Here is a 26,425-nt window from a genome sequence, read left to right on the forward strand (position 1 = left end):
ATGCTGGTGCAGTGAAATGTAATTTCAAAGTAATGCAGATATAAGGGTTTAAAGTAACCACTTCTGATAGGTACAGTGTGTTTGTGTGTGTTCCCACAGAACCATTTTCCTTGGACAACTTGAGGGTGACAAACTAGTGCAGGACAAGGCATTAGTTATTCCTTTCCAGGAGAGTGAGGCCTGTTTGTCAACAATGAAAACAAAAGTAAAAGAAGCCCTTGCTTTGGGTCCTGAAACAAGCATAGTCTTAACTAATAGTCAAGGAAATTTGCTTATCGATACCCCTGGAATTAAAGGTCTGTGTTGTGGGCTGGAGTATTGGAACAAATTCATTCTGAAGTTTGCCCCAGCTCATCAATGATGGTATCATTCTGAATTCACACAATGTTTTTATTTATTTTTATCCCCACTGCCACAGGGTCTGCGTATTGGAAACAGAGCTCCAGACGTATTTTTGCAATAGCAGAGGATGTATTTGCAGAGATGGGGAGGAGGAAACGTAGGAAACTAGGGTAGGTTCATGAGTGCTCTCATCATTTTTATTTAAATTCATGCAAATAATTGAAAATCTACAGTGGATTTAAAGGGATAGTTTACCCAAAAATTAAAATATGATGTTTACATTCATGGCATCTGGGATGCCCTGGGGGTAAGCAGATAAACATCATATTTTCATTTTTGGGTGAATTATCCCTTTAAAATTGCACTCCATTTACATTCAAATGATTTTAATTGACCCCACCACCATGTTAGCAGTTTTACTAGATTTATCTTTTGTCAAAAGATATGCTGTCTTTTCTATTCAAAACCAACACTGTGTCTGGAAATAAAATGGTTTAAATAATCATAGTTTATTACTATTCTCAGTATTTACTAGGACTAGGTTTGGTGGCTCATATTCAGTAAGCATCACAAGTTCACAACATTGTCCTGTGAAGTTATTGAAAACTTTGAGATTCAGACATTACCTTAACTTTAATGTGATCAAAAACAAACAGCATACAACCTAAAATTAAGCAACGTCGAGGCATAGCAGGGCCATGGAATATAGAATGGCAGTGTATTGTTAAGATGATGACGGAAATGTACTTGCATGTATAGCACAGATATTTGCTCTCTTAAAATGATGGTTCACCCCAAAATGAAAATTGTCATTATTTACTCATCCCTGTGTTATTTTAAACCTGTGAGCGACTTTCATTTGCAAAACACAAAATAAGATATTTTAGTGACATACAAACCCATACAGGTTTGAAATAACAGGTGAGTAAATGAAGACAGAATGTTTTTTTTTGTGTGTGTGAAATATCCCTTTAAAGTACACATTGGTTACAATTAAGACCTCACATTTGAGCCTTGGTTTCTTTAAACTATTCACAGAAAAAATATTTTAAACCATTATTGTCACCTGCTAATTATATATTTTTTTTCTGTAAAAGGCAAACTTCAAGACATGAGGACTCTGGGCTCTGTGACATAAAAGACAAAATCGAGGAGGTCCTTCTAGCATCGGAGTGTTTACCGGTTGTTTCAGCCAAGCTGAGAGAGCTGTGCAAGTGTAGCGAGGGCCTTACTGAACAGCAGAGTGAGGTTCTAAGAACCTCGTTCAAGTGCTGTGTGTGCGGAGGCATGTAATCACTTGGGCATCACACAGACATGTACAATATGTAGATTAAAAGAACAACCATCTTTTTCATGTAACCACTTGCATAAAATATTCCCTTAAAGGGAACCCTGGGTATTAAGACTTGTGTGGCATTATATGAATTCTCTCTTACTGAATTATATAGTAAAAAACCCATGAATGATTTATTATTTAAAAAAAAATCCACATTGTGGATCTGCTGTTTCATTGCACAGATTTCACATGATTCCAGGTGGCGTTAGACTAGATGGAAAATGCTTCTATCCATTGCCACCTGTGAACTATTTCAGTGAGAAGGGTTTGACTGCAGACATTCACATTCTCAGACCTGCAATTCCACAAGTGGTATTACTAACAGTCTTTTTTTCTTTTTTTTTTCTTAATTTATAATTTTTCAAAATTAAATCGCTTAAAATTTTACAACAGTAGCCAGGTGGTAAAGACAAAAAAAAAAAAAAAAAAAAACAAGGGTCCTGCAATTTTCATCACCAAAGTAGAAAATCAACATTTTTAAGTCACCATTATAGCAGTCAGTGTTTACTTTAGTTGGGCTCTTGAACCTTGATATTTATTATTGTTTTTATATAACATATATTTTTTTTTTTACTTAATTATAGCAGCTAGACTTTTGCAAAAGTCATCAGGTGGTGATGATTGTTTTAACATTCATTATTTGTCCTGAGTCACCAACTGAAATCATTCAGTCTAGTCTCATAGTTATATTGTCTTTATTGATTACAATAGCCTTGTGATTCCACCGTGAACAATTCTGTATTTTCTATTAATTTTGGAAGGATTTGTGTTTCATTAAAGTGAAAAAAAAAAAAACACTGTAAATGTCAGAACTTTTGTCCACAGTATTTATATAACCAACAAAGAAAACTCAGTTATTCAGGTCACAATGATTAGGTCAAACATGATCATCACCACTGGATGTTTTTTTGCTCTTTGCTTGTCAGGCTCAAGAGCCCAACTAAGGTAAACACTGACCACTATAATGGTGTTTTTTTTTTTTTTTTTTTTAAATAAATGTTAATCGGAAAAAAATAATACAACATATGTAATTTGCACAATATGTGAAATTATGAATGGAAACGGCTCAAGGGCAACTTTTTTTTTACGATGCACCGGGAAAAAAAAAACTTGTGCAACAATTAAAAAGGCAGTTAGTTGGAAACCGCAAATTAAAGTTTTTTTATATGCATATTCTTTGTCGATAACAAAATATTGCAAAAAACTGGATGGAAACTTGATTATTGTAATTTAGTTTCTTTTTTTTCTTGTCTTCACCGATTGGCTATTGTTGTGAAATGAGAAATTTAATTAAAAAATAATAAATGCAATCAAAGAAAATAAAACAGGCCGCAAGTGACATCACTTGTGGAAGTGTAGGTGTCTAAGAGTTCAAGCCTGAAAATTCAAGTGCATGACTGCAGTTAGACCCTATTGCTTTCAATAGCTGTGGTCAACGGCATCAGAGCTTCAGCATCAGAGCTAACAGGTTTTTAGGAAGTTTTATTTATTCGTAGGCATCTTCCCATTGTTTTGTTGACATTGTATCAGTATTTTATTTTTTCGAGTCATAGTCTGATTAAAAATGGCTACAGGTAATGTCAATCACAGACATCTAGGCACCAGTAGCTCACTAGTGCAACCATTTGTCATCGACACAGTGTTCCAAAAATAATGACATTGAGTGGTTAAAACAATGTGAATTATTATTTCTTTTTTTCCTGTTTTCTACTACATATTTCAGTAAGAGACATCATGTATCACACAAGTCCTAATACCCAGGGTTCCCTTTAATCTATATAATGCAGTCTGCTGGTCATTTGAGCTAAATAAACCCCAAAAGCGTGATTAGGGCACCGATGCAGATTTATTTTGCTGTGTATAAGGTACTTTTCATACTTGAATAAATGAGAGGGTGAGAATATGTGGTATGATATCGGAGGTATTAAAATGCCTGGTGTTTGTTACCTGGATAATCAATCTGATATTTAGCATACAGTCGTGGCCAAAAGTTTTGAGAATTACATAAATATTAGTTTTCAAAATGTTTGCTGCTAAATTGCTTTTAGATCTTTGTTTCAGTTGTTTCTGTGATGTACTGAAATATAATTACAAGCACTTAATACGTTTCAAAGGCTTTTATCGACAATTACATGACATTTATGCAAAGAGTCAGTATTTGCAGTGTTGAACCTTCTTTTTCAGGACCTCTGCAATTTGACTGGGCATGCTCTCAATCAACTTCTGACTGATAGCAACCCATTCTTTCATAATCACTTCTAGGAGTTTGTCAGATTTAGTGGGTTTTTTTTTTTGTCCTCCTGCCTCTTGAGGATTGACCACAAGTTCTCAATGGGATTAAGATCTGGGGAGTTTCCAGGCCATGGACCCAAAATTTAAACATTCTGGTCCCCGAGCCACTTAGTTATCACTTTTGCCTTATGGCACGGTGCTCCATCGTGCTGGAAAATGCATTGTTCTTCACCAAACTGTTGTTGGATTGTTTGAAGAAGTTGCTGTTGGAGTGTGTTATGGTACCATTCTTTATTCATGGCTGTGTTTTTGGGCAAAATTGTGAGTGAGCCCACTCCCTTGGATGAGAAGCAACCCCACACAAGAATGGTGTCAGGATGCTTTACTGTTGGCATGACACAGGACTGATGGTAGCGCTCACCTTTTCTTCTCCGGACAAGCCTTTTTCCAGATGCCCCAAACAATCGGAGGGGGGTCCTTCGGAGAATATGACTTTGCCCCAGTCCTCAGCAGTCCATACACTATACTTTCTGCAGAAGATCAATCTGTCCCTGATGTTTTTTTTTGAGAGAAGTGGCTTCTTTGCTGCCCTTCTTGACACCAGGCCATCTTCCAAATGTCTTGGCCTCACTGTGCGTGCAGATGCGCTCACACCTGCCTGCTGCCATTCCTGAGCAAGCTCTGCACTGGTGGCACTCCGATCCCGCAACTGAATCCTCTTTAGGAGACCATCCTGTCGCTTGCTGGAATTTCTTGGACGCCCTGAAGCCTTCTTTACAAGAATTGAACCTATTTCCTTGAAGTTCTTGATGATCCTATAAATTGTTGATTTAGGTGCAGTCTTAGTAGCCACAATATCCTTGCTTGTGAAGCCATTTTTATCCAACGCAATGATGGCTGCACGCGTTTCTTTGCAGGTCACCATGGTTAACAACGGAAGAACAATGATTTCAAGCATCACCCTCCTTTTAACATGTCAAGTCTGCCATTCTAACCCAATCAGCCTGACATAATGATCTCCAGCCTTGTGCTCGTCAACATTCTCACCTGAGTTAACAAGATAATTACTGAAATGATCTCAGCAGGTCCTTTAATGACAGCAATGAAATGCAGTGGAAAGGTTTTTTGGGGATTAAGTTAATTTTCATGGCAAAGAAGGACTATGCAATTCATCTGATCACTCTTCATAACATTCTGGAGTATATGCAAATTGCTATTATAAAAACTTAAGCAGCAACTTTTCCAATTTCCAATATTTATGTAATTCTCAAAACTTTTGGCCACGACTGTACACTGAGAACATAGAGTGCCCTATCACGGCTGTAGACTGTAATGTTTTTTCTTGATTCTTGGTTCTTAATAAATGTGACTTATAGTCCAGTGCGACTTATATATGTTTTTTTTCCTCATCATAACATTTTTGGATGGATGCGACTTACTCAGGTGTGACTTATAGTCCGAAATATACGGTGTGTATATATATATATATATATATATATATATATATATATATATATATTACAATGTCTGATATCGTGCTTGCAAGTTCAGACACCTCTTTAACCCTCCATTATGGGCTGAAAGTGCTCTACCTAACTTAAAATTGTAAGTTTCCTACTTCAGTGTGTTACACACATAATTTTGTTGTCTTTGGAAAGAAGACCCTTTGGGCTTTACTTTTTATCAACCAGATTTGATAATGCTCAAAAATATAAACATTTATAGAGACTGAAGTGCCTTGAATTTTTTTTTTTTTTTACCACAGTTAAATATTTTTTTATTTTGATATGAAAATACATGAAATTATACCTGGAGCAATCTAGAAAATTAATGGGTTGAAAGTCACATGTCTCATGAGTTAAGATTTCAAATCTGAATAAGATAGCATGAAAAATGAGATATGAGACTATGTCTAGACCCCCCACCCCCCAAATATAAAAATATTTACCGATAGTATTGAAGGCTTCTACAAACTATTTAGTCATTAAACATACCACTGCATAGTTTTTTTTTTTCAATTATAAAACACTAGACAGAAACTTAGACATCATATAAGTGATTTATTTGAGCACTAGAAAAATACAATAAGAATCATTTGAGTAATAATAATAATAATAAAAAGATTTAACTTTATTTGCCAATTACAGAACATCCTGAGATTGCTAGAAATTCAGCATTTACAATGAATTACAATGAAAATAAGGGCTGATGTGCTGATGGCCACTTATACAGATGGTAATAATACAAATGTGCCATAAAGTAAATAATCCACTCTCTCTATTCATATAGACACGTTCACTTTGATAGCCGTTATCATACAGTAATAGCGAGCTGATTTGGGCTGATTTGCACTCAAATAGATGGTAATCATGCAGATACATTCACATTCAACATAAAACACACTCTCACATATATAAAAACTGTTGAAAAATAAAAGAAACAAAGAAAAAGGCAATTGCTATAAGTTCTGCGTCCATCAGCTGACGTCAGAGCGCGTCACGAGGGAGCGCCAAAATTCAAATAAACTATCTTTTGCCTATCTTTCATTCATTCTTTTTTCCAGTGGAATGTCTCATTCTGTTTGTGACACTGTACGCTGCAAAACCATGCCGTTTTTTTTACTACCAAGATGCAGTTTCTGACCATGAGTTATTCCATAACGGACGCAAACAATTCTGTCGCTGAAGAAATGAAATGTAAACAAAGGAATTATGATCCATATTACAATGTTATTGCTTGGTTGGACTAAATGTGCTCCATGAGATGTCGTTCAGTGGACCCTTACCTTTCTAACTAAACTGGGATTTACAGCTGTGGATGTGTTTATGACTCGTTGTAACGACGAATCTGGTATGTACTGCGTTTCCATTGTGCATGTTTTGATGTGTACTGCTTAGACAAATCTAGTCAAATACATTCTTTATAAGCTTTCCATTCAAAAACAGCGATCTGTCATCGATGCTTGAGGCTTAGATCTTTATAGTGATAAATAGTTTGTCAAGATTAAATTTGTTCCATTTCATTTAATCTATTCGTAAACACTGACACCTGCGAGTTGAGGGGCATTGAGGACGCCCGCGTCGGGGTGCAGGTTAACAGTTTAATGTTATTTTTAGTGATCTCCGACTGGTGAAAAGTCGAACATCATTAGTGAATAACTTACTGTATTTACGTTTAGCATTAGCCAGCACTTTTAAATTTGCCAAGATGTCAGGCGCTCTGGCTCCTGGTAAACATTTGACTATGGTGGCTGGTGTCTCTATATTCACGTTCCGTACAATAGAATCACCAATAACTAGAGCACTTTCATCAGGTTTCTCAGTGGGTGCATCACTGAGTGGGAGAACCTGTTTAATGTTTTGATCGGAACAGAAGAGCGGTGTTTTGACCCATGACTATGCTGCCTCACTGTCACCCAGTTGCCCTGATGCAGAGGCTCTGATTCCGGAACCGGACAATGTACAGGACTCCCTGAGCTAGACGCATCCAAAGCCGTATCTAGAGCCCTCACATTCTTACTGTCCTCAATTAAAGTTTGGATGCATGTCTCTAATTCTGAAATCTTCCCTGTAAGCCTTGCTATTTCTCTGCATTTATCACATGTGAATCCCTCGTTGCCAACAGAGAAAGCTAAACTGTACATGCGGCAAGCGATGCAAACAACAATAGCAGGAGAAGCCATTACTTACCGTGAATGAAGAATGATTCTGACTTACCAATGTTTTTTGATAAACTTCTGAAAAATGGCGTGTGAGATAAAAGATATGAGGCAAGAGAAAAGAAAACTGTAGTACATGCGAATAGAAGCGCGAGTGGAAATGTGAATGACAAGCTAACGAATGCTAACGCGGTGTATGCGCAAAGCATTTGCAATTTGCAAGTTTAAAGCTGTAACGGAAACAGGTCAATTTAGCTAAAAGGGAATCATTTAAGATTTTAAAGGGAATTTGAACAGGATCACTTTATTAGATAAATCTAAGACATAAACTAATCTAACACATAAACGCACGCACTCACACAAGTTGCAGGTAGATCGAAAGTTAGGGAAAGATGAGTTTAAGAGAATGGAAATGTGGAATCCCAAGTTTACAGCAATACGTTAAATTGCATAAACATGAACAGCCATCAATCACTTAATTAACCCTCGCATCGAGTTCCTCAATGAGGTTTAAATTATATTAGATACACCAGTACAAATGTCTAAAGGTACATTGCCTGTTTAAAGATGTCCCTTTGTTGTCGTTGAAAGGGGGTTTCCGATGTCGCTGATTGGCTGGAAGTTCTGTAGTCGCTGAAGTGACGTCTTGGGAAGCCCGTGGTTGGGCGTTGGCTGAAGATGCAGAGTTGGTTGGTTGGTTATCTTGCTTGGGACTTGTGGCACAGAATGTTTTAGGACTTCCTGAGGTATTCGGCTCGTGTTTCAACCACAGTCCTGATCGACTCTTTAATTTGTCTGGTTCGAGTCAGATCGGCTACAATGTGAATGGTCAGATTAGTTTGATAGATAATATCGAATATATGGTGGGAATTAAGTTTATATTTGATCACTTTAGACAACAGAGAGTGATAGTAAGATGGAGATTCAACAGAAAAGCGAAGCTACATGGAGCTACAACCACACATGGAGCACTTATACACATGATGACAACTGGATGACAGGGAAAACAGGAACTTGGAGAATACACCGGAGTGATCACTGGAAAGTGGGAGCACAGGTAAGCAGTCTATACTCAATAGAGTGGCCACATGCGCCGTTCATACGGGACACGTCCCGGCCAGGATTTTAATATTGCCTAAAATATCCAGGTTGTGTTACATTCATGAGCTATAGAGAGCAGAGCAGACCACTCCTAATACTTTCGATTCACTCTCTCGAACCTTTTTTTGATTGGTGTGCAGCAACGATTCAAGTCAAACGACAGAACAAACACATGTTGGCACCGCTTTGATCGTTCCTTGTAGTTCTCACCCTCTCACGCGCAGCCCCACAATCAGTCAATTATGAATAATACCTGCATGTTATTGGTCAAACTGCTTTGGATGTCAACTGTCTTAGGTCTTCTTTGTCGCATCTTCCTCTTTATGATGCCCCAAATGTTTTCTAAAATTGGGAGGGGGACTATATAAAATACAATTTCAGTACAAAATGTTATCCAATTATTCAATAGCTGCATGATAACCTTACTAAACATAGTCTTTCACACCACACTGAGAATATGTCCAGATCAGGGATAGGCAACGATGTCCTGCAGAGTTTACCTCAAACCTTGAAAAAACCAACACCTGCCTGTAGCACTTGTAAATTTGGAGACTTTAATTAGCTTGTTCAGGTGTGTTTGATTAGGGTTGGACCTAAAATCTGCAGGACAGTGGTACCCAGAACCAACGTTGCCTATCCCTTGTCTAGAGTGTTGAAATTAATAATCAGTTATCACCTTCAAGATATATCTTCAGTTTACCAGCAATTTCACATCAGAATTTCTCCATTTGTAGCACACTGCTAAACTCTGTTAGCCACATCTCAAATTTGTGTACAAACTTTCTTCAAAATAGTATTTTCTTTGCTATTGTCATCCCATACTGGACTGACTGCGTTTGACTGGGACTCTAGGTTTCCAAACATGGAGACCAGCCGAATTCTCAAGTGTTTCTTGAGGCTTCCTCCTGTTGAGCAAAGTTCTCTTTCCACAGAGATGGCACAGTAAAGGCTTTTCTCAGACGTGAATTTTAACATGATTCTTAAGATGTTTCCTCTCTGTGAAACTCATTTCACACTGATGACATTTAAAACTGTTCTCTCTTGAATGAAACTTAATGTGATTATTAAGGCTTTCTTTATATCTGAAACTCTATCCACACTGACCACATGCGAACGGATTCTCTCTAGTTGTGAATCCTCATGTGATTCTTTAGGTATATGTTATGTGAGAAATTCTTTCCACAGAGTTTGCAGATAAAAGGTTTCTCTCCAGTGTGAATACTCATGTGGACATTAAGGTGAATTTTCTGTGTAAAACACTTTCCACACAATTTCCAGGTGTAAGGTTTCTCTCCAGTGTGAATACTCATGTGGACATTAAGGTGATCTTTCCGTGTAAAACACTTTCCACACAGCTCACAGGTGTAAGGTTTCTCTCCAGTGTGAATTCTCATGTGGACATTAAGGGTATTTTTCTGTGTAAATCTCTTTCCACAGTGAGAGCATATGAATGGTTTCTCTTCACTGTGAATTCTCATGTGAATCTCAAGATCTTCCTTTCGTGTGAAACTCTTCTCACACAGCTCACAGGTGTAAGGTTTCTCACCAGTGTGAATTCTCATGTGGCCATTAAGGGTATTTTTCTGTTTAATTCACTGTGAATGCTTGTGAATCTTAAGCTCTCCAATTCGTGTGAAACTCTTCTCACGCAGCTCACAGGTGTAAGGTTTCTCACCAGTGTGAATTCTCATGTGGCCATTAAGGCTATTTTTATGTGTAAAACACTTTCCACACACTTTGCAAGTGTAAGGTTTCTCTCCAGTGTGAATTCTCTTGTGGACATTAAGGCCATATATCTTTGTAAATCTCTTTCCACACTGAGGGCATATGAATGGTTTCTCTTCACTGTGAATTCTCTTGTGGACATTAAGGTGCTCTTTTCGTGTAAAACACTTTCCACACAGCTCACAGGTGTAAGGTTTCTTTCCCGTGTGAATATTCATGTGGACATTAAGGGTATGTTTCCGTGTAAAACACTTTCCACACAGTTTGCAGGTATAAGGTTTCTCTCCAGTGTGAATACTCATGTGGACATTAAGGTCATTTATCTGTTTAAATCTCTTTCCACACTGAGGGCATATGATTGGTTTCTCTTCACTGTGAATTCTCTTGTGGAGATTAAGGTGCTCTTTCCGTGTAAAACACTTTCCACACATTTTGCAGGTGTAAGGTTTCTCTCCAGTGTGAATTCTCATGTGGACATTAAGGGTATGTTTCCGTGTAAAACACTTTCCACACAGTTTGCAGGTGTAAGGTTTCTCTCCAGTGTGAATTCTCATGTGGACATTAAGGTGATCTTTCCGTGTAAAACACTTTCCACACATTTTGCAAGTGTAAGGTTTCTCTCCAATATGAATTATGTTGGAATTAAGGGTTTTAGTTTGTATTTTCTGAGTCTTTTCAGTCTGTGAACATCTAATTGATTTTTCTTCAGTTTTGAAATCATGATGTTTCTCATTTTGATCTTTCTCTTCCGTTTCATTCAGTCCTTGACTCTCATCTTTCAGTGCCATCAGGTCTGAGGTAAAAAGAGACAAATACTAGTTTAATTACACAAAACAACAGACATCTAAACATTTAGACAAATGCTGTCAATCGATTAAAAAAAATATTAATTGCATATTTTCAGAAAATAAATTATTGTATATATTGTCACAACTTCACATTGAATCTCCAAATTAATGTATAGGCAACGTAAGTCATGTCAAGTCTGCTTTATTGTCAATTCTTCCACATGTACAGTACATACACTGTGGGCAGAAATATTAGGCAAATGAGTATTTTGACCACATCATCCTCTTTATGCATGTTGTCTTACTCCAAGCTGTATAGGCTCGAAAGCCTACTACCAATTAAGCATATTAGGTGATGTGCATCTCAGTAATGAGAAGGGGTGTGGTTTAATGACATCAACACCCTATATCAGGTGTGCATAATTATTAGGCAACTTCCTTTCCTTTGGCAAAATGGGTCAAAAGAAGGACTTGACAGGCTCCGAAAAGTCAAAAATAGTGAGATATCTTGCAGAGGGATGCAGCACTCTTAAAATTGCCAAGCTTCTTAAGAGTGATCATCGAACAATCAAGCGTTTCATTCAAAATAGCCAACAGGGTCGCAAGAAGCATGTGGAAAAACCAAGGCGCAAAATAACTGCCCGTGAACTGAGAAAAGTCAAGCGTACAGCTGCAAAGATGCCACTTGCCACCAGTTTTGCCATATTTCAGAGCTGCAACATCACTGGAGTGCCCAAAAGCACAAGGTGTGCAATACTCAGAGACATGGCCAAGGTAAGAAAGGCTGAAAAACGACCACCACTGAACAAGACACACATGCTGAAACGTCAAGACTGGGCAAAGAAATATCTCAAGACTGATTTTTCTAAGGTTTTATGGACTGATGAAATGAGAGTGAGTCTTGATGGGCCAGATGGATGGGCCCGTGGCTGGATCGGTAAAGGGCAGAGAGCTCCAGTCCGACTCAGACACCAGCAAGGTGGAGGTGGAGGTACTGGTTTGGGCTGCTATCATCAAAGATGAGCTTGTGGGGCCTTTTCGGGTTGAGGATGGAGTCAAGCTCAACTCCCAGTCCTACTGCCAGTTTCTGGAAGACACCTTCAAGCAGTGGTACAGGAAGAAGTCTGCATCCTTCAAGAAAAACATGATTTTCATGCAGGACAATGCTCCATCACACGCGTCCAAGTACTCCACAGCGTGGCTGGCAAGAAAGGGTCTAAAAGAAGAAAAACTAATGACTTGGCCTCCTTGTTCACCTGATCTGAACCCCATAGAGAACCTGTGGTCCATCATGAAATGTGAGATTTACAAGGAGGGAAAACAGTACACCTCTCTGAACAGTGTCTGGGAGGCTGTGGTTGCTGCTGCACGCAATGTTGCACGCAATCAAAACACTGACAGAATCCATGGATGGCAGGCTTTTGAGTGTCCGTGCAAAGAAAGGTGGTTATATTGGTCACTGATTTGTTTTTGTTTTGTTTTTGAATGTCAGAAATGTTTATTTGTGAATGTTGAGATGTTATATTGGTTTCACTGCTGAAAATAAATAATTGAAATGGGTATATATTTGTTTTTTGTTGCCTAATAATTATGCACAGTAATAGTCACCTGCACACACAGATATCCTCCTAAAATAGCTACAACTAAAAACAAACTAAAAACTACTTCCAAAAATATTCAGCTTTGATATTAATGAGTTTTTGGAATCATTGAGAACATGGTTGTTGTTCAATAATAAAATTATTCCTCAAAAATACAACTTGCCTAATAATTCTGCACTCCCTGTACATACAGAGAATTTAAATTGCATTACTATCAGACGCTCGGTGTAAACAGGTAACACTAACAGTAGAACATTAAATACAGATAAAATATAAATTAAAGCTGCAAGAAGCGATGAAAGGGCCCTCGCACCCGGGCTCAGCACCACCCGGTTGCCATAGAACAGCGAACATTGGGCCATATGCTTATAAAATGGTAAATATTTGAGCCACGTTTCCTGTTGCCAACAGTAAATGTAAATGTGTTCAGGCCAGGACTCTTTCCAAACATGCAAAGTTTTGGTCAGATTAGACATTGCATGTTTAAGTTAGTGTAAAAGAAGTAAATTCCTGTTGCCAACAGGTGGCGCTAAGACTAAATAAATATTGGCCTAAAGATCAGTTGAGACCAGGGCCCGTATTCATAAAGAATCTTAATGTAAAAATTAGCTCCTAGTGAAAAAATTCTAAGAAAATTCTTAGAAATGCGGGCGTTTACTCTTAAAATTAAAGAAGAAATCCTAGTAAAGAGAAAAGTAATTCAGAAGGGATCTTAAGGTCAAACTTGTTAGGAGCACAGAAGAGGACTTTTAAGAAGCTTAAGAGTTTCTTTAGCAGAGGAGAAAATGGCAGAAAGAAGAAGAGGCGGAAGAAATGTGTTGCAGACAATGGATGACAGTGAGTTAATAAGACGATATAGATTAGATTGTGTTTGTGACTGATCTTATTAGAGACGTGCTAACATCTCCGACACAGCCCAGAAATGCCATAGCGCCAGAAATTAAAGTAATCACTACATTACAATATTTGGCAACTGGGAAAATGCAACAATTCAATAGTGATGATTTGGGTCTGTCACAACCTTCTGTAAAGCAGCGTGATCACACTTTCAGAGCATCTTATTGTGTCGCAGTTCATTTAGTTTCCACTGGACATTCCCACCTTGCAGGCTCAAAAAACTGCATTTATGAATATAGAAGACTAGTGTTGTCAGGATACCAAAATTATTGTTTCGATACCAATACGTAGTCAAGAATTGCGATTTCGATACTTTTTCGATACTTTTCCTGAAAAGGGAAAATACACTTTCAAATATTATTGATGTGCTTTATTTTAAAACCGGGACAACATTCTAATCATATAACACACTAATAAATGAACATATGAACAGCAGATATATTAAACATTTGAACAAAATATGAAATATAAAAATGTAAAAATAAAATAGAGCAATGACATTCAAGGTAAAGAAAGAATAAATTTAGCACCATTATCTCAGTTATCATAAGAAACAGTAGAGTAATGCATTTATCTTGATTCTGAACTTTGAATAAAAACATGAACAGTGATTATATTAAACAATGTTTCTGAACTCAGAAGATTAAATGTCAAAAGATAAATAATATCAATTTAAGCAATGGCATTCAAGTAAAAAAACAAAAAAGCTAATCAAATGTAGCAGCAATATCTCAGATATTGTAACTTATTCTGTCAGTTGTGCAACCTTTTCTTTCAGAGGAGAAAACTCAGCCAGTGAGCTTTAATGAACATCATCTTTTTCTACCAGTCATGGACCGGCGGCCACAGTATCACTTGTGCTCGCAGATGCAGTCTAGTGATGCGGGTCCCGCTTTTATGAAATTATTTGGCCCGCCCCAAGCCCACAAATAAAGTAACATTTCTTTACCCACCCGGACCCGCGCATCGGGGACATCACGGAAGATACGTTGCTACTAGACTTTCTTGTTCACTGAAGTTCCCATAGACAGTAAAAGTTCCTCCCTCCACAGCAGCGCGCGAGCTCGGCGCTATTAGCAGCACATGCGCAGCTCGTGAACAGCTCTGTGAACTGCTTCATACTGTCAAAGAGTTACTCAAGATGTGACGGAGCATGTGATTTGTTGAATGTAGTGAACGAATCCGCCCTTCACTGAACAAGATCGAGGGACCTTCTCATTCGTGAACGAGCTGAATGATCTGATACATCTCGTTTATGAATGAAATGAGTGAGCCAAGCATGTAAATCTCGATCAGCAATCAGCAGATACAAAGCAAGTTATAGGTGCTGTGCAGATACGCTTTTTTCGTTTTCATATTTAGCATACAGAACATAACTCGGTTTAATCCCAGATTAATGTGAATATTATATATGAACTGTCTGACCAAACAATTAAAATGTCAATTATGCAAGAAAACCTCGTGCTTTGTTCATTTGAACAACTTATCTAAACTATTTAATGTGATTATGCACACATTTTAGTAAAGTCAAATCAGTTTTGTAAAGCAACTAATGCAGACATCTCGCTGTAGTGCTTTTTTGCTGCTTGCGTGAAAAGAAAACACAGACGTCCATAGGGAGGCACTGGAAGCGTGCGTTGCATACACCAACATGAAATACGTCTCTTTCAAATCTGGAACTCAGTCATTCTTTGAAGTATCAATACTAATAAATGTAGGTATCGTGACGTTTTTAATTTACGAGAATCGCGATACTTTTGAAGCATCGGTGCACCGTGCAACACTATAGCAAACTAATAGGTGCGCACAAGCAGAAGGAATGAACCGTTAATAGTTTGTGTTATACGCTCCCAGCTTCTTGTCCCTTGCTGTGACACCTGGCCCAAATTTTCCTTTAAGAATGGCCTTGTGTTCATCCACTAACTGGGCTAACAGTAAACACTGTTCCTCTGTCCAGTTTGGCTTTCTCGCCCTTCTTGGTTTTGATTCCATGTTTGATACATTAAAACCAACATTCAAACCGCCACTTAAATAGGACAGCAATCACTGTAATTGGAAAGAGTCGAGCAATTTTTATCATTCTAAGCCAATCAAATATCTTATAGGAAATTAAAAGCATGGTAAATAAAAAAGGATATACACACATATAATGTGTGTGTGTATGTGTGTGTGTGTGTGAGAGAGAGAGAACGGTCAAATAGGATAAATTACGCATGTAAATTCAAAGTGAGAATTAGAATAGACCCTATACTTAAAATCAATCTTTTTCATTGGTTGGACAACCAACCAATCACAGTCTTCAAAAGATTGTATCATACATAGCAACGGGGTCAACCCCGCCTCCTCATTAAGATGAAAGTTTTTGTCTTTTCCTTACTCAGAGTTGCTCTCAGATCGATCCCTAATCGCTCTTAAGATAAGACTCCAACGTAAAAGGTTTTAAACTAAATTAAGAGTTTTCTGAGAGGATTCTTAGAATCTTTATGAGTACAGGCCCAGAAATCTTATCAAACGTGAAGTTTAGGGCAGATCAGAAATTTTATGTTATACATGTTATAAGTTTATCTTATAATTTTAAGTTATATAGGAGGAGTTACACCGCACTCACGATCACCAAGGTGCCAGACAAACAAGACTGAAAATCTCAAATAATAAACTGTCTGCACACTTGAATAATTAAAGCATATCTAATCACCAAGCATTCAGTCAAACGACCTGAGGATTAGGTTATTTAAAATAACAACATTTCCTGTTGCCAGCGGGTGGCGCTATAATTAATTTAATATTAGCCTTTAGATGTGTTCAGGCCAGGACTCTAATCAAACGTTTGAGGCAGATTGGACATTGTATGGACAAGTTATAGTAATGTTCTAGTTTCACTGCATTAATAGCATGTTTTAACACTTAGTTAAGTGTTGCTAGCTTTTATCATACTTCTAAAATGTTGCCAGCCTATTACACACTTGTTGATGCTTTTTATTATGTTGCTAGAAGTCCATAAATGTAAACCATGTCACTTCCTGTTACCAGCAGGTGGCGCTATGACTATAACTGAATTTGGGCATGATGATGTGTTCAGGACAGGACTCTTGTCAAATATGTGAAGTTTGGGGCAGATTGGACATTGCTTGCCTTAGATACAGCAACTTTCTTTATCACTGCATTAGTAGCATGCTTTAGCACTTAGCTAAGTGTTGCTAGCATGTTTTATTATGTTTCTAGCATGTTGCCAGCCTATTTAGCACTTGCTGACACTTTTTAATATGTTCCTAGGAGTCCAAAAAAGTGTTAACCATGTCACTTCTTGTTGCCAGTAGGTGGCGCTATAGCTATAACCGAATACGGGTTATGTTGATGTGTTCAGGACAGGACTCTTGTCAAACATGTGAAGCTTGGGGCAGATTAGACATTGCTTGCCTGAGTTACAGCAACTTCCTGTTTCACAACAAAACAACAACATTTGTCAGGCCGCCAGAGAGACACCCCTTGATGAAAACTCAAAATCTTCACAATTTAACATCACAAAGGTCTTATGATGATCCTCACTTCACCAATTAATCAAATCACAGTCACGAGCTGAGACATTGTGATTTTGCTAATCGTTAAGCCTGCGATGTGGACATGATATTACTCTGTTCCAGAGCTGTCAGCCTTGAGTGACAGTCTTGCTAACCAATAGAGTGAGCGCACCTCCGTTCTCCCCAATCAGCTCTGCTCTAACCAACTGTTTAAACGCCCACCATTAAAAGAAGAGAGTGAGTGTTTGTGTGTGATTATGGCATCTGCAGGGTCGATAACTTAATGTAATATGAGATTACTTGGCTTCTAACAGATAGACACCAAACAAAAAGTAATGTTAATTTACAAGAGCTGTGTCACAACAATTATCAAGAGCTCCCTTATTGGTTCTGCTTTCAGTACTTAAAAATTAGGGCTGCAACAAACAATTATTTTGATAGTCAATTATTCTAACGATTGTAGCCGATCTGACTCGAACCAGACAATTAAAGAGTCAATCAGGGCTGTGGTTGAAACATGAGCCAAATTCCTCAGAAGGCAACAGGAAGTCATAAAACATTCTGTGCCAAAAATCCCAAGCAAGATAACCAACCAACCAACGCTTTCACAGAACAGCTTTCAACATTAACACCACTAGAACAATTATTGAAAATTTTAACTCGGAGAAGAGATTGTCAAATTTGACGTTCGCAATTGATAGGCAACGCCGGACATCACGTGGAAACGCAAGAGAGTACTAGACAAGATCCTTTGACTTCCCCCACCTAGCAGAACCAGACTGAAATTTCTAGGGGAGGGCCTTTGAACCTCTGGTCTCCACAGAAATCTTGGTCAAAAGATAATGACACAGAAACTGTCTTTTCTACATATATATGGACTTATAAATGAATATAAGTATATCGCTTCACTCCATATTCATTTATATGTAATTCACACATTTGACTATCATGTTATAATCACTTATTGTGTATGTCTTTTAATAACTATGGGATAGCTTCAAGATTCATAATCCTGTTTGGTATGTGTGTGATTGAATCTGCTTGCTTGAAACAGTCATGACCATCAGTTATTTGTCAAATGTATCATATTCTTGTTAGGAATCATGTCCAAAATTAGACCCTCCAAGAGCGGGAAAATTTGGACCATGTGCTTGATAAGATAACATATGATTTATGATACCCCTGAGCCAAGACAATATCTGATTGGTCAAGACAACATTTGAGGTGTGGCCAACAGGCCAGTTTAAATACTTAGGACACCATAAAATCTTGCATTTAGTTTTTAGCTATGCGTTTAGCTTCTGCTATTAGTCATGCCTGCTTTTAGTTTGCTTTTAGCTTTTGCTTCTTAGCTCTAGCTTTTAGCCATGATGTTTGTCATCATTGTTCTTTGAGCGCGGTTCTAGCGTGCTTCGGCCTGCACGCCTGATGCTACTTAGCCACAATGAGAAGAAACACCACCTAGTCTCGTCAAACTTTACTTCTTTTCTTTTCCATTTGAGAGTTTTGTGTTCTGAGTTAAGTTTTGTAACCGAGTTCAACTTCAACCAGCCACACAACTCTGCATCTTCAGCCAACGCCCAACCACGGGCTTCCCAAGACGTCACTTCAGCGATTACTGGACTTCCAGCCAATCAGCGACATCGGAAACCCCCTTTCAACAACAACAAAGGGACACCTTTACACAGGCAATGTACCTTTAGACATTTGTACTGGTGTATCTAATATAATTTTTACCTCATTGAGGAACTCAATGCGAGGGTTAATTAAGTGATTGATGGCTGTTCATGTTTATGCAATTTAACGTATTGCTGTAAACTTGGGATTCCACATTTCCATTCTCTTAAACTCATCTTTCCCTAACTTTCGATCTACCTGCAACTTGTGTGAATGTGTGAGTGTGTGTGTGCTTATGTGTTAGATTAGTTTATATTAGGGCCGGGACTCGATTAAAAAAATTAATCTAATTAATTAGAGGCTTTGTAATTAATCGCATTTTAATCGCATATTAATATTTGACCTGAGAACAGTGAGAAGTAATTTTTTTCACATGGATTTATAGTATACCATTGAATAATGACTGAATACATAAGCTTAAGCAACAAAATATTGTTTATTTTTTTTCAACAAAGTCTAGCAGACCAGTGCAATTTTTGCCATTAAGTGTAGCAATAGCATATTTAGAAACAATTTAGAAATAGTACATTTCAGAAACTCGTGAAATAGGTGCTGGAACCTTCTTTAAAGTGTTTTTTAAGTAAAACTCAATACTGTCAATTACATTCAGAACATTGGAAACCCTGACTATTAGAAAACATCTCTCTGTTGCTTCAAAGGCCATAACATACTAAGTCCAACTCTCAATAACCTTGGCCAAAACAATAAAGAGTTCAACATAAACTGCCAGTTGCACCAACAAAATAATACACAGTTCAACATAAAGTGTAAAGTCCACGCTAGCTGCTATATGTTTTGAGTTGAGGTGATACTTGAGGCTCGATCTTTCTTTTACTGTCTATGGGCTCGATGTGCTGCAGTCATATGCGAACGCTAGTTGGTGCTCCAGTATAATCGGTCCGCCGAAACTCATCCAGTGAGAAACGTTCCCGGTGCAAAAATAAGTTATTAAAAATGCGGGAATTTTTTTTCTGTAATTAATTAATCTTAGTTAACGCGTTATTTTTTGTGTAATTAATTAATCTCAATTAATGCGTTAAAGTCCCGGCCCTAGTTTATATGTCTTAGATTTATCTTAGACAGTTAAAATACTGTGTGGCGAGTGGGGCGGGGCCGAGAGGCGTGGGAACGAGGAGTGAGGCCAGGTGTAGTGATTGGAGATGAGCTACACCTGCGCCCCACCGCCAGTATCGAGTCCCACGTAGGAGATGGAAGGATATAAAACTGGAGCAACTTTAGTGAAGGACGAGAGAGGACCAGGCCTGGGATATTATTTTATGTTTGCTTTTTATTTGTGCGCGTCAGTCGCCGTGAGGGGCTGACGCGCTGTTTTGTATTTATTTTGAATATTAAAATTATGTTTTGATTGTGCGCCGGTTCCCGCCTCCTTCTTCCCGATGAATATGGAGATGTGAATATCGTTACATACTGTTTTACATAAATAAATAAAAGATAGTCTAATCATTTCAGCTTTGGGAAATAATATTATGTAAATACAATTATTATATAATTAATTTATACAAATAGATATATTTGACAAAATGAGATGACAGAGAAACCATTTAATTACTACATGAAAATCAACGGAAGGACACATCATTCTGCATAACATCTCCTTTCGTAAGTGTGTAACAAGGATAAGAGACAAAATCAAGTTAAGTGATTAGATGTTTTCATAAACCATTTTATTCACAATATACACTACCACTCAAACATGTTTGAACAGTAACATTGTCTTTAAAGAAGTATCTTCTGCTCATCAAGCCTGCATGTATTTGATCCAAAGTACAGCAAAAACAGTAACTATTTATTTTAAAAAACTTTTTTATTTTAATATATTTTAAAATGTAATTTATTCCTGTGAAGGCTGAATTTTTAGCATCATTACTCCAGTCACATGATCCTTCAGAAATCATTTCATTCTAATATACTGATTTGCTGCTCCAAAAGACATAATTATTATCATTATCATTATTATTGAAACAGCTGAATATAATTTGTTCAGGTGTCTTTGATGTTCTATTCATCAAAGACACCTGAAAAAAATATATTCAGCTGTTTCAATTATAATAATAATGATAATAATCATAAGCAGCAAATCAGTTCAGAAGATCAGAATTTATCTGAAATATAAATCTCTTGTAGCATTATAAATGTCTGTCAATTTAAAGCATCCTTGCTAAATAGAAGTATTAATTTCTACAATAACTACCCGACCCCAATAAAAAAATTAAAATAAAAATTATATTGACAAGCCTTTTAATGGTATTGCATATAATGTTACAAAAGGTTTTTATTTCAGATAAATTCTGATCTATTTTATTACATTGCTGTTTGCTTTGATTTTGGATTAGATTGGTGTTCTTGTTGTTAGATTAGTTTTGGAGTATTTCACAACCCTAGTAATTTTGTTTTTAGATTAGGGTAATTTAGTTCATGGCGTCGCATACGCCAAAGATCACACATTTTTCTTTTTAGTTTAGAAGATAGTTACATTTACATTACATTAAAAAAACATACAAATGAAAATAGCAAATAGAAGCAATTCAGACCTATATAAGGGTAACAGTATTCAAGTGCTGTAACAAGCCTTAAAAAAGCTCATTGAAGACTACTTTTGCCGCAGCATCCTGGATCAGTTGCAGAGTCTCAATAGTACATGCCGGAAGGCCTGCTAAGAAAGAAATACAATAGTCCAGTCTGGAGAAAACAAGAGCTGTGTGGGCTGCTCTGATAGGAAGGGTCTTATCTTCCTAATGTTGTATAAAGCAAATCTGCAGGACCCAGTCGTTGTAGTAATATGATCTGTGAAGCTTAGTTGATGATCAGTCACAACTCTAAGGTTCCTGTCTGTCCTAGAAGGAGCAATGGTGGACGATCCTAGCTCTATACAGGGTTCCCACTCTTTCATGAACACCAGATTCAAGGACTTTCAAGGACTTTTTAAAGCACCATTTTTTTTTTTTTAAATCAATCACCTTTGAAATTCACAACCCTAGCACATCAAGAAAGTCCTTACTGTACTTACCATTTCACTTGAACTTAATATTTACATAAAGAAATGTCAGAGTAATAATGATGTTTTGAATGTGTAGGTTTTATAAAATTAAACCGTTTTAGACAGTCGTGTTTAAAGGACTTGAAATCCATTCAATTCAATACTTGTAATATTCAAATGCAGTTTCTGAAATATTGATAAAAAAATGCATTACACTGGTTTTTAAAGAGTTTTTAAATTAAGAAATAATTTGTCTCAGCTTTTTTTAAATAAAAAGTTGTTAAATGTTTTAATAACAGTAAAACCTGTTAACATTAAACATTTGCACATTCACTCAATAGAGACGTGCAGGGGCATAGCCATCTTTTCAGAAGTGAGGGGGACAGAAATCACACACACACACACACACACACACACACACACACACACACACACACATATATACATTTATACACAAACATATATATATATATATATATATATATATATATATATATATATATATACATACACATATACACATACATACATACATACATTATATATATATATATATATATATATATTACACACACACACACACATAACATTGCAATATAATATAAAACATTACAATGTAACATTTCTGTAATCAATATAGCCTAACAGTCTACAGTTTTTTAATAACATTTTTAATGTTTTGAAAGAAGTCTCTTCTGCTCAACAAGGCTGCATTTATTTGATCAAAGTACAGCAAAAGCAATTGTGAAATATTTTTACTATTTAAAATAACTTTTTTCTATTTGAACTTATTGTAAATTGTAATTTATTCCTGTGATCAAAGCTGAATTTTCAGCATCATTACTCCAGTCTTCAGTGTCTCATCCTTCAGAAATCAGTTTAATATGATGATTTGCTGATGATCAATATTTTAAAACAGATGAGTACATTTTTCAGTATTCTTTGATGAATAGAAGGATCCAAAATTCAGCATTTATGTTTTTAGCAGCAAATCCGAATATCAGAATTATTTCTGAAGGATCATGTGACTGGAGTACTGATGCTAAAAATTCAACTTTAAAATCTCAAATTACATTTAGAAATATATTCAAATAGAAAAGTTATTTTAAATAGGCTAGTAAAATTTTTCTAAATTGTAGTTTTACTGTACTTTGGATCAAATAAATGCAGGCCTGGTGAACAGAAGAGATTATATACTGTAATAAATGCAATTAGTACTGCATTGTTCATATACTTTATTTATCACCTGCTGGAGATGACTTGAAAAAAACATATATTGTCGCAATTGTGTTCGTGTTTCCAAAAGTGTCTGTTTTTCTGTGAAAACAACTGTTTTCATACAGCAATAGCTGGATTGTCCATATTAGGAGTTTCCTGGTATGACTTTCTGAGCAAGGGCACCCTCCTTCTTCGAGTGTGAATGAAACACACACTTCATGAGAGTTTAGCGCTCCTTGATGTTCATCTTGCCTTCTGGGTCCGAATGAAATATCATGTCATGCGCAGACGGTCCTGTCTCTGAGTTTAAATCTATATTTATTCACACCAGCTCTTGAAAACATCTAGAACGCAGGAGGTAGGGTACAACGGGGCTAAAGACACACCTTAAGAAAAACTGCGCTATTCACTGCACCTAAAATATGTTATATTACAAAATAATACATACAAAATAATACATACAAAATAATAAATACAAAAATATTTTTGTATTGACTATTATCGGAGCAACTGATTTAGTGTAAAAAATTATTAATTCAAGTTATTTGTTTTGTTTAAAAATCCTATAAATGTATGAGGTGGCAAGAGGGGCCTTTTACCCCACACATGGGGGAAGAGGCACCCCAGCATGGGGTAAAAGGCCCACACAGCCCCATACGTAATACTTAAAGGGTTAGTTCACCCAAAAATGAAAATTATGTCATTAATGACTCACCCTCATGTCATTCCAAACCCGTGACACCTCCGTTCATCTTCTGCACAGTTTAAGATATTTTAGATTTAGTCCGAGAACTCTCAGTCCCTCCGTTGAAACGGTGTTTACTGTCCAGTGATGTCCGGTTCGTGAACTAATGATTAGATTGAACCAGTTCACCAAATCAAATTTAATCGTTTAAACCGGTTCACGTCTCCAATAAGTATTAATCCACAAATGACTTAAGCTGTTAACTTTTTTAATGTGGCTGACACTCCCTCTGAGTTCAAACAAACCAATATCCCGGAGTAATTCATGCACTCAAACAGTACACTGACTGAACTGCTGTGAAGAGAGAACTGAAGATGAACACCGAGCCGAGCCAGATAACGAACAATAGACTGACTCGTTGTCGAGTCAAGAACCGTTTCTGTCAGGCGCGTCCGATTCGTGAACCGAGGAGCTGATGATACTGCGCATGTGTGATTCAGCGTGAAGCAGACCGACACACAGCCCAGGTAAACCGAAGGTTTGAATCAAGGGCAATCATCGCAAATGACGTCATTACTTCGAGCACAAAAGAACCGGTGAACCGTTTTCTTCAACCGGTTTATTGAATCGAACTGTCCGGAAGAACCAGTTCGCGGAAAATAACCGAACTTCCAATCAATACTGGTGATCTGAAAACCGATGCAACCGGATTTTGACTAGAGAACGAATCAATCTTTCGTTCATTATCTGGCTCGGCTCTGTGTTCATCTTCAGTTCTCTCTTCACTCTCTTCATTACTCCGGGATATTGGTTTGTTTTAACTCAAAGGGAGTATCAGCCACATTAAAAAAAAGTTAACAGCTTAAGTCATTTGTGGATTAATGCGTATTGGAGACGCGAACTGTTTAAAACGATTCAGTTCGATTTGGTGAACTGTTTCAAGAAGATCCGGTTACATCGAATGATTCGTTCACAAACCGGATATCACAAACTGCTTTGTTTTGAACTCTCTCACAACAGACACGGAAGAGAAGACAATGCTGAATAAAGTCATAGTTTGTGCTATTTTTGGACCAAAATGTATTTTCGATGCTTCAAAATATTCTAACGGACCCTCTGATGTCACATGGACTACTTTGATGATGTTTTTCTTACCTTCTGGACATGGACAGTAGACCGTACACACAGCTTCAATGGAGGGACTGAGAGCTCTCGGACTAAATCTAAAATATCTTAAATTGTGTTCTGAAGATAAAAGGAGGTCTTACGGGTTTGGAACGACATGAGGGCGAGTTATTAATGACATAATGGGGTGGTGTTGGCACAGTGGATAAGACACATGCCTGTGGTGTGGGAGACCCGGGCTCCAGAGGCGTGTGACCTCTGACATATATACAGCAATTGTAAGTCGCTTTGGATAAAAGCGTCAGCTAAATGTAATGTCAATGTCACAAATAATTTTTGGGAGAACTAACCCTAAAAATTCATTTATTTATTTATTTATTTAATGTTTAAGTTAATACTTGTTCAAAACAATCACTTTAGCAGAGTTTGTACTATTTTCTGCACATTTTAAAAATAAAAATATTTTTTTGTTCAGTCTATGCATTTAAGCGTTTTGTGGCATATCGCCAAAAAGAACTTAAATTGCACTTTCAGTTTTGATCGTACAGGTAAGAGCAATACATCAATGGAATCTGTAAAGGGTCTACTTTTATTTGTATACACACATAAGAAAACTTTGTGCATTTATAAAATAAAGAAAACAAACATAGTGTGCTGTCTGCAGCCTTGGTCTGCGTGATCTTCATTTAGAAATGCATCATTAAAATGAACTGAAACTCAACAAATACTCCACAAGGAGATATGAGAGATATTTCTAGAGAAATACTTTTAAACTAAGCAAGTCTTATTGACAACAAATATTAAGTAATAAAGTAATCCATATGAAACCAACACGATGTCCAGTCTTTCACGTCTCCCTTCACTAACTCTTACGCGACCACGCCCACATGCTATAGATATATAATCATCCATGTGAAGCGCGCGGCGCGTACACATTATTAATATCATGTTTTTAAATATAATGGTTTCATTCTAAACATGGTGATTATCTCCAAGGACACCCAACATAATATGGTATTAAGCAACTGAATCTAACCATCTCATGTCAGCAAATGGAAAAATCAGCAGTCTATTAATTATCACGTTAATCATGGAGCCTTTAGTCGCTACAGCGGGGGCGCATTTTACACCAAATACCATAAATTGACATATTCTTTCGTTATTTAAAAACCGTTGCTTTAATTATCATAAACAAAACTGAAAATCATAAAGAAGACCTATTGTCTCAAAATATATGCATTGATTTTTTTTAGCTATTCTCATTTGCTACTTAAATTTACAACATTTAAAAAAACTAGGGCCGGGACTCGATTAAAAAAAATAATCTAATTAATTAGAGGCTTTGTAATTAATTAATCTAAATTAATCGCATTTTAATCGCATATAAATATTTGACCTGAGAACAGTGAGAAGTATTTTTTTGTTCACATGTATTTATAGTATACCATTGAATAATGACTGAATACATAAGCAACAAAATATTGTTTATTTTTGTTCAACCAAGTCTAGCAGACCAGTGCAATT

General features: G+C 36.9%; 1 protein-coding gene across 1 annotated transcript in view; it reads right to left on the minus strand.

The window, feature by feature from the left end:
* Nucleotides 1–5,955: 5,955 nt before the first annotated feature.
* Nucleotides 5,956–26,425, minus strand: part of LOC127968143 (gastrula zinc finger protein XlCGF8.2DB-like) — a 30,891-nt gene continuing 10,421 nt past the window's right edge. The window contains exon 3 of the mRNA XM_052569065.1: nucleotides 5,956–11,187. Within this exon, the coding sequence (XP_052425025.1) occupies nucleotides 10,262–11,187 (926 nt within the window). The 3' untranslated portion in view covers nucleotides 5,956–10,261. The remainder of the gene's footprint in view (nucleotides 11,188–26,425) is intronic.

The sequence above is a fragment of the Carassius gibelio genome, chromosome A4, assembly GCF_023724105.1.
Source record: "Carassius gibelio isolate Cgi1373 ecotype wild population from Czech Republic chromosome A4, carGib1.2-hapl.c, whole genome shotgun sequence".
Lineage (NCBI taxonomy): Eukaryota > Metazoa > Chordata > Actinopteri > Cypriniformes > Cyprinidae > Carassius > Carassius gibelio.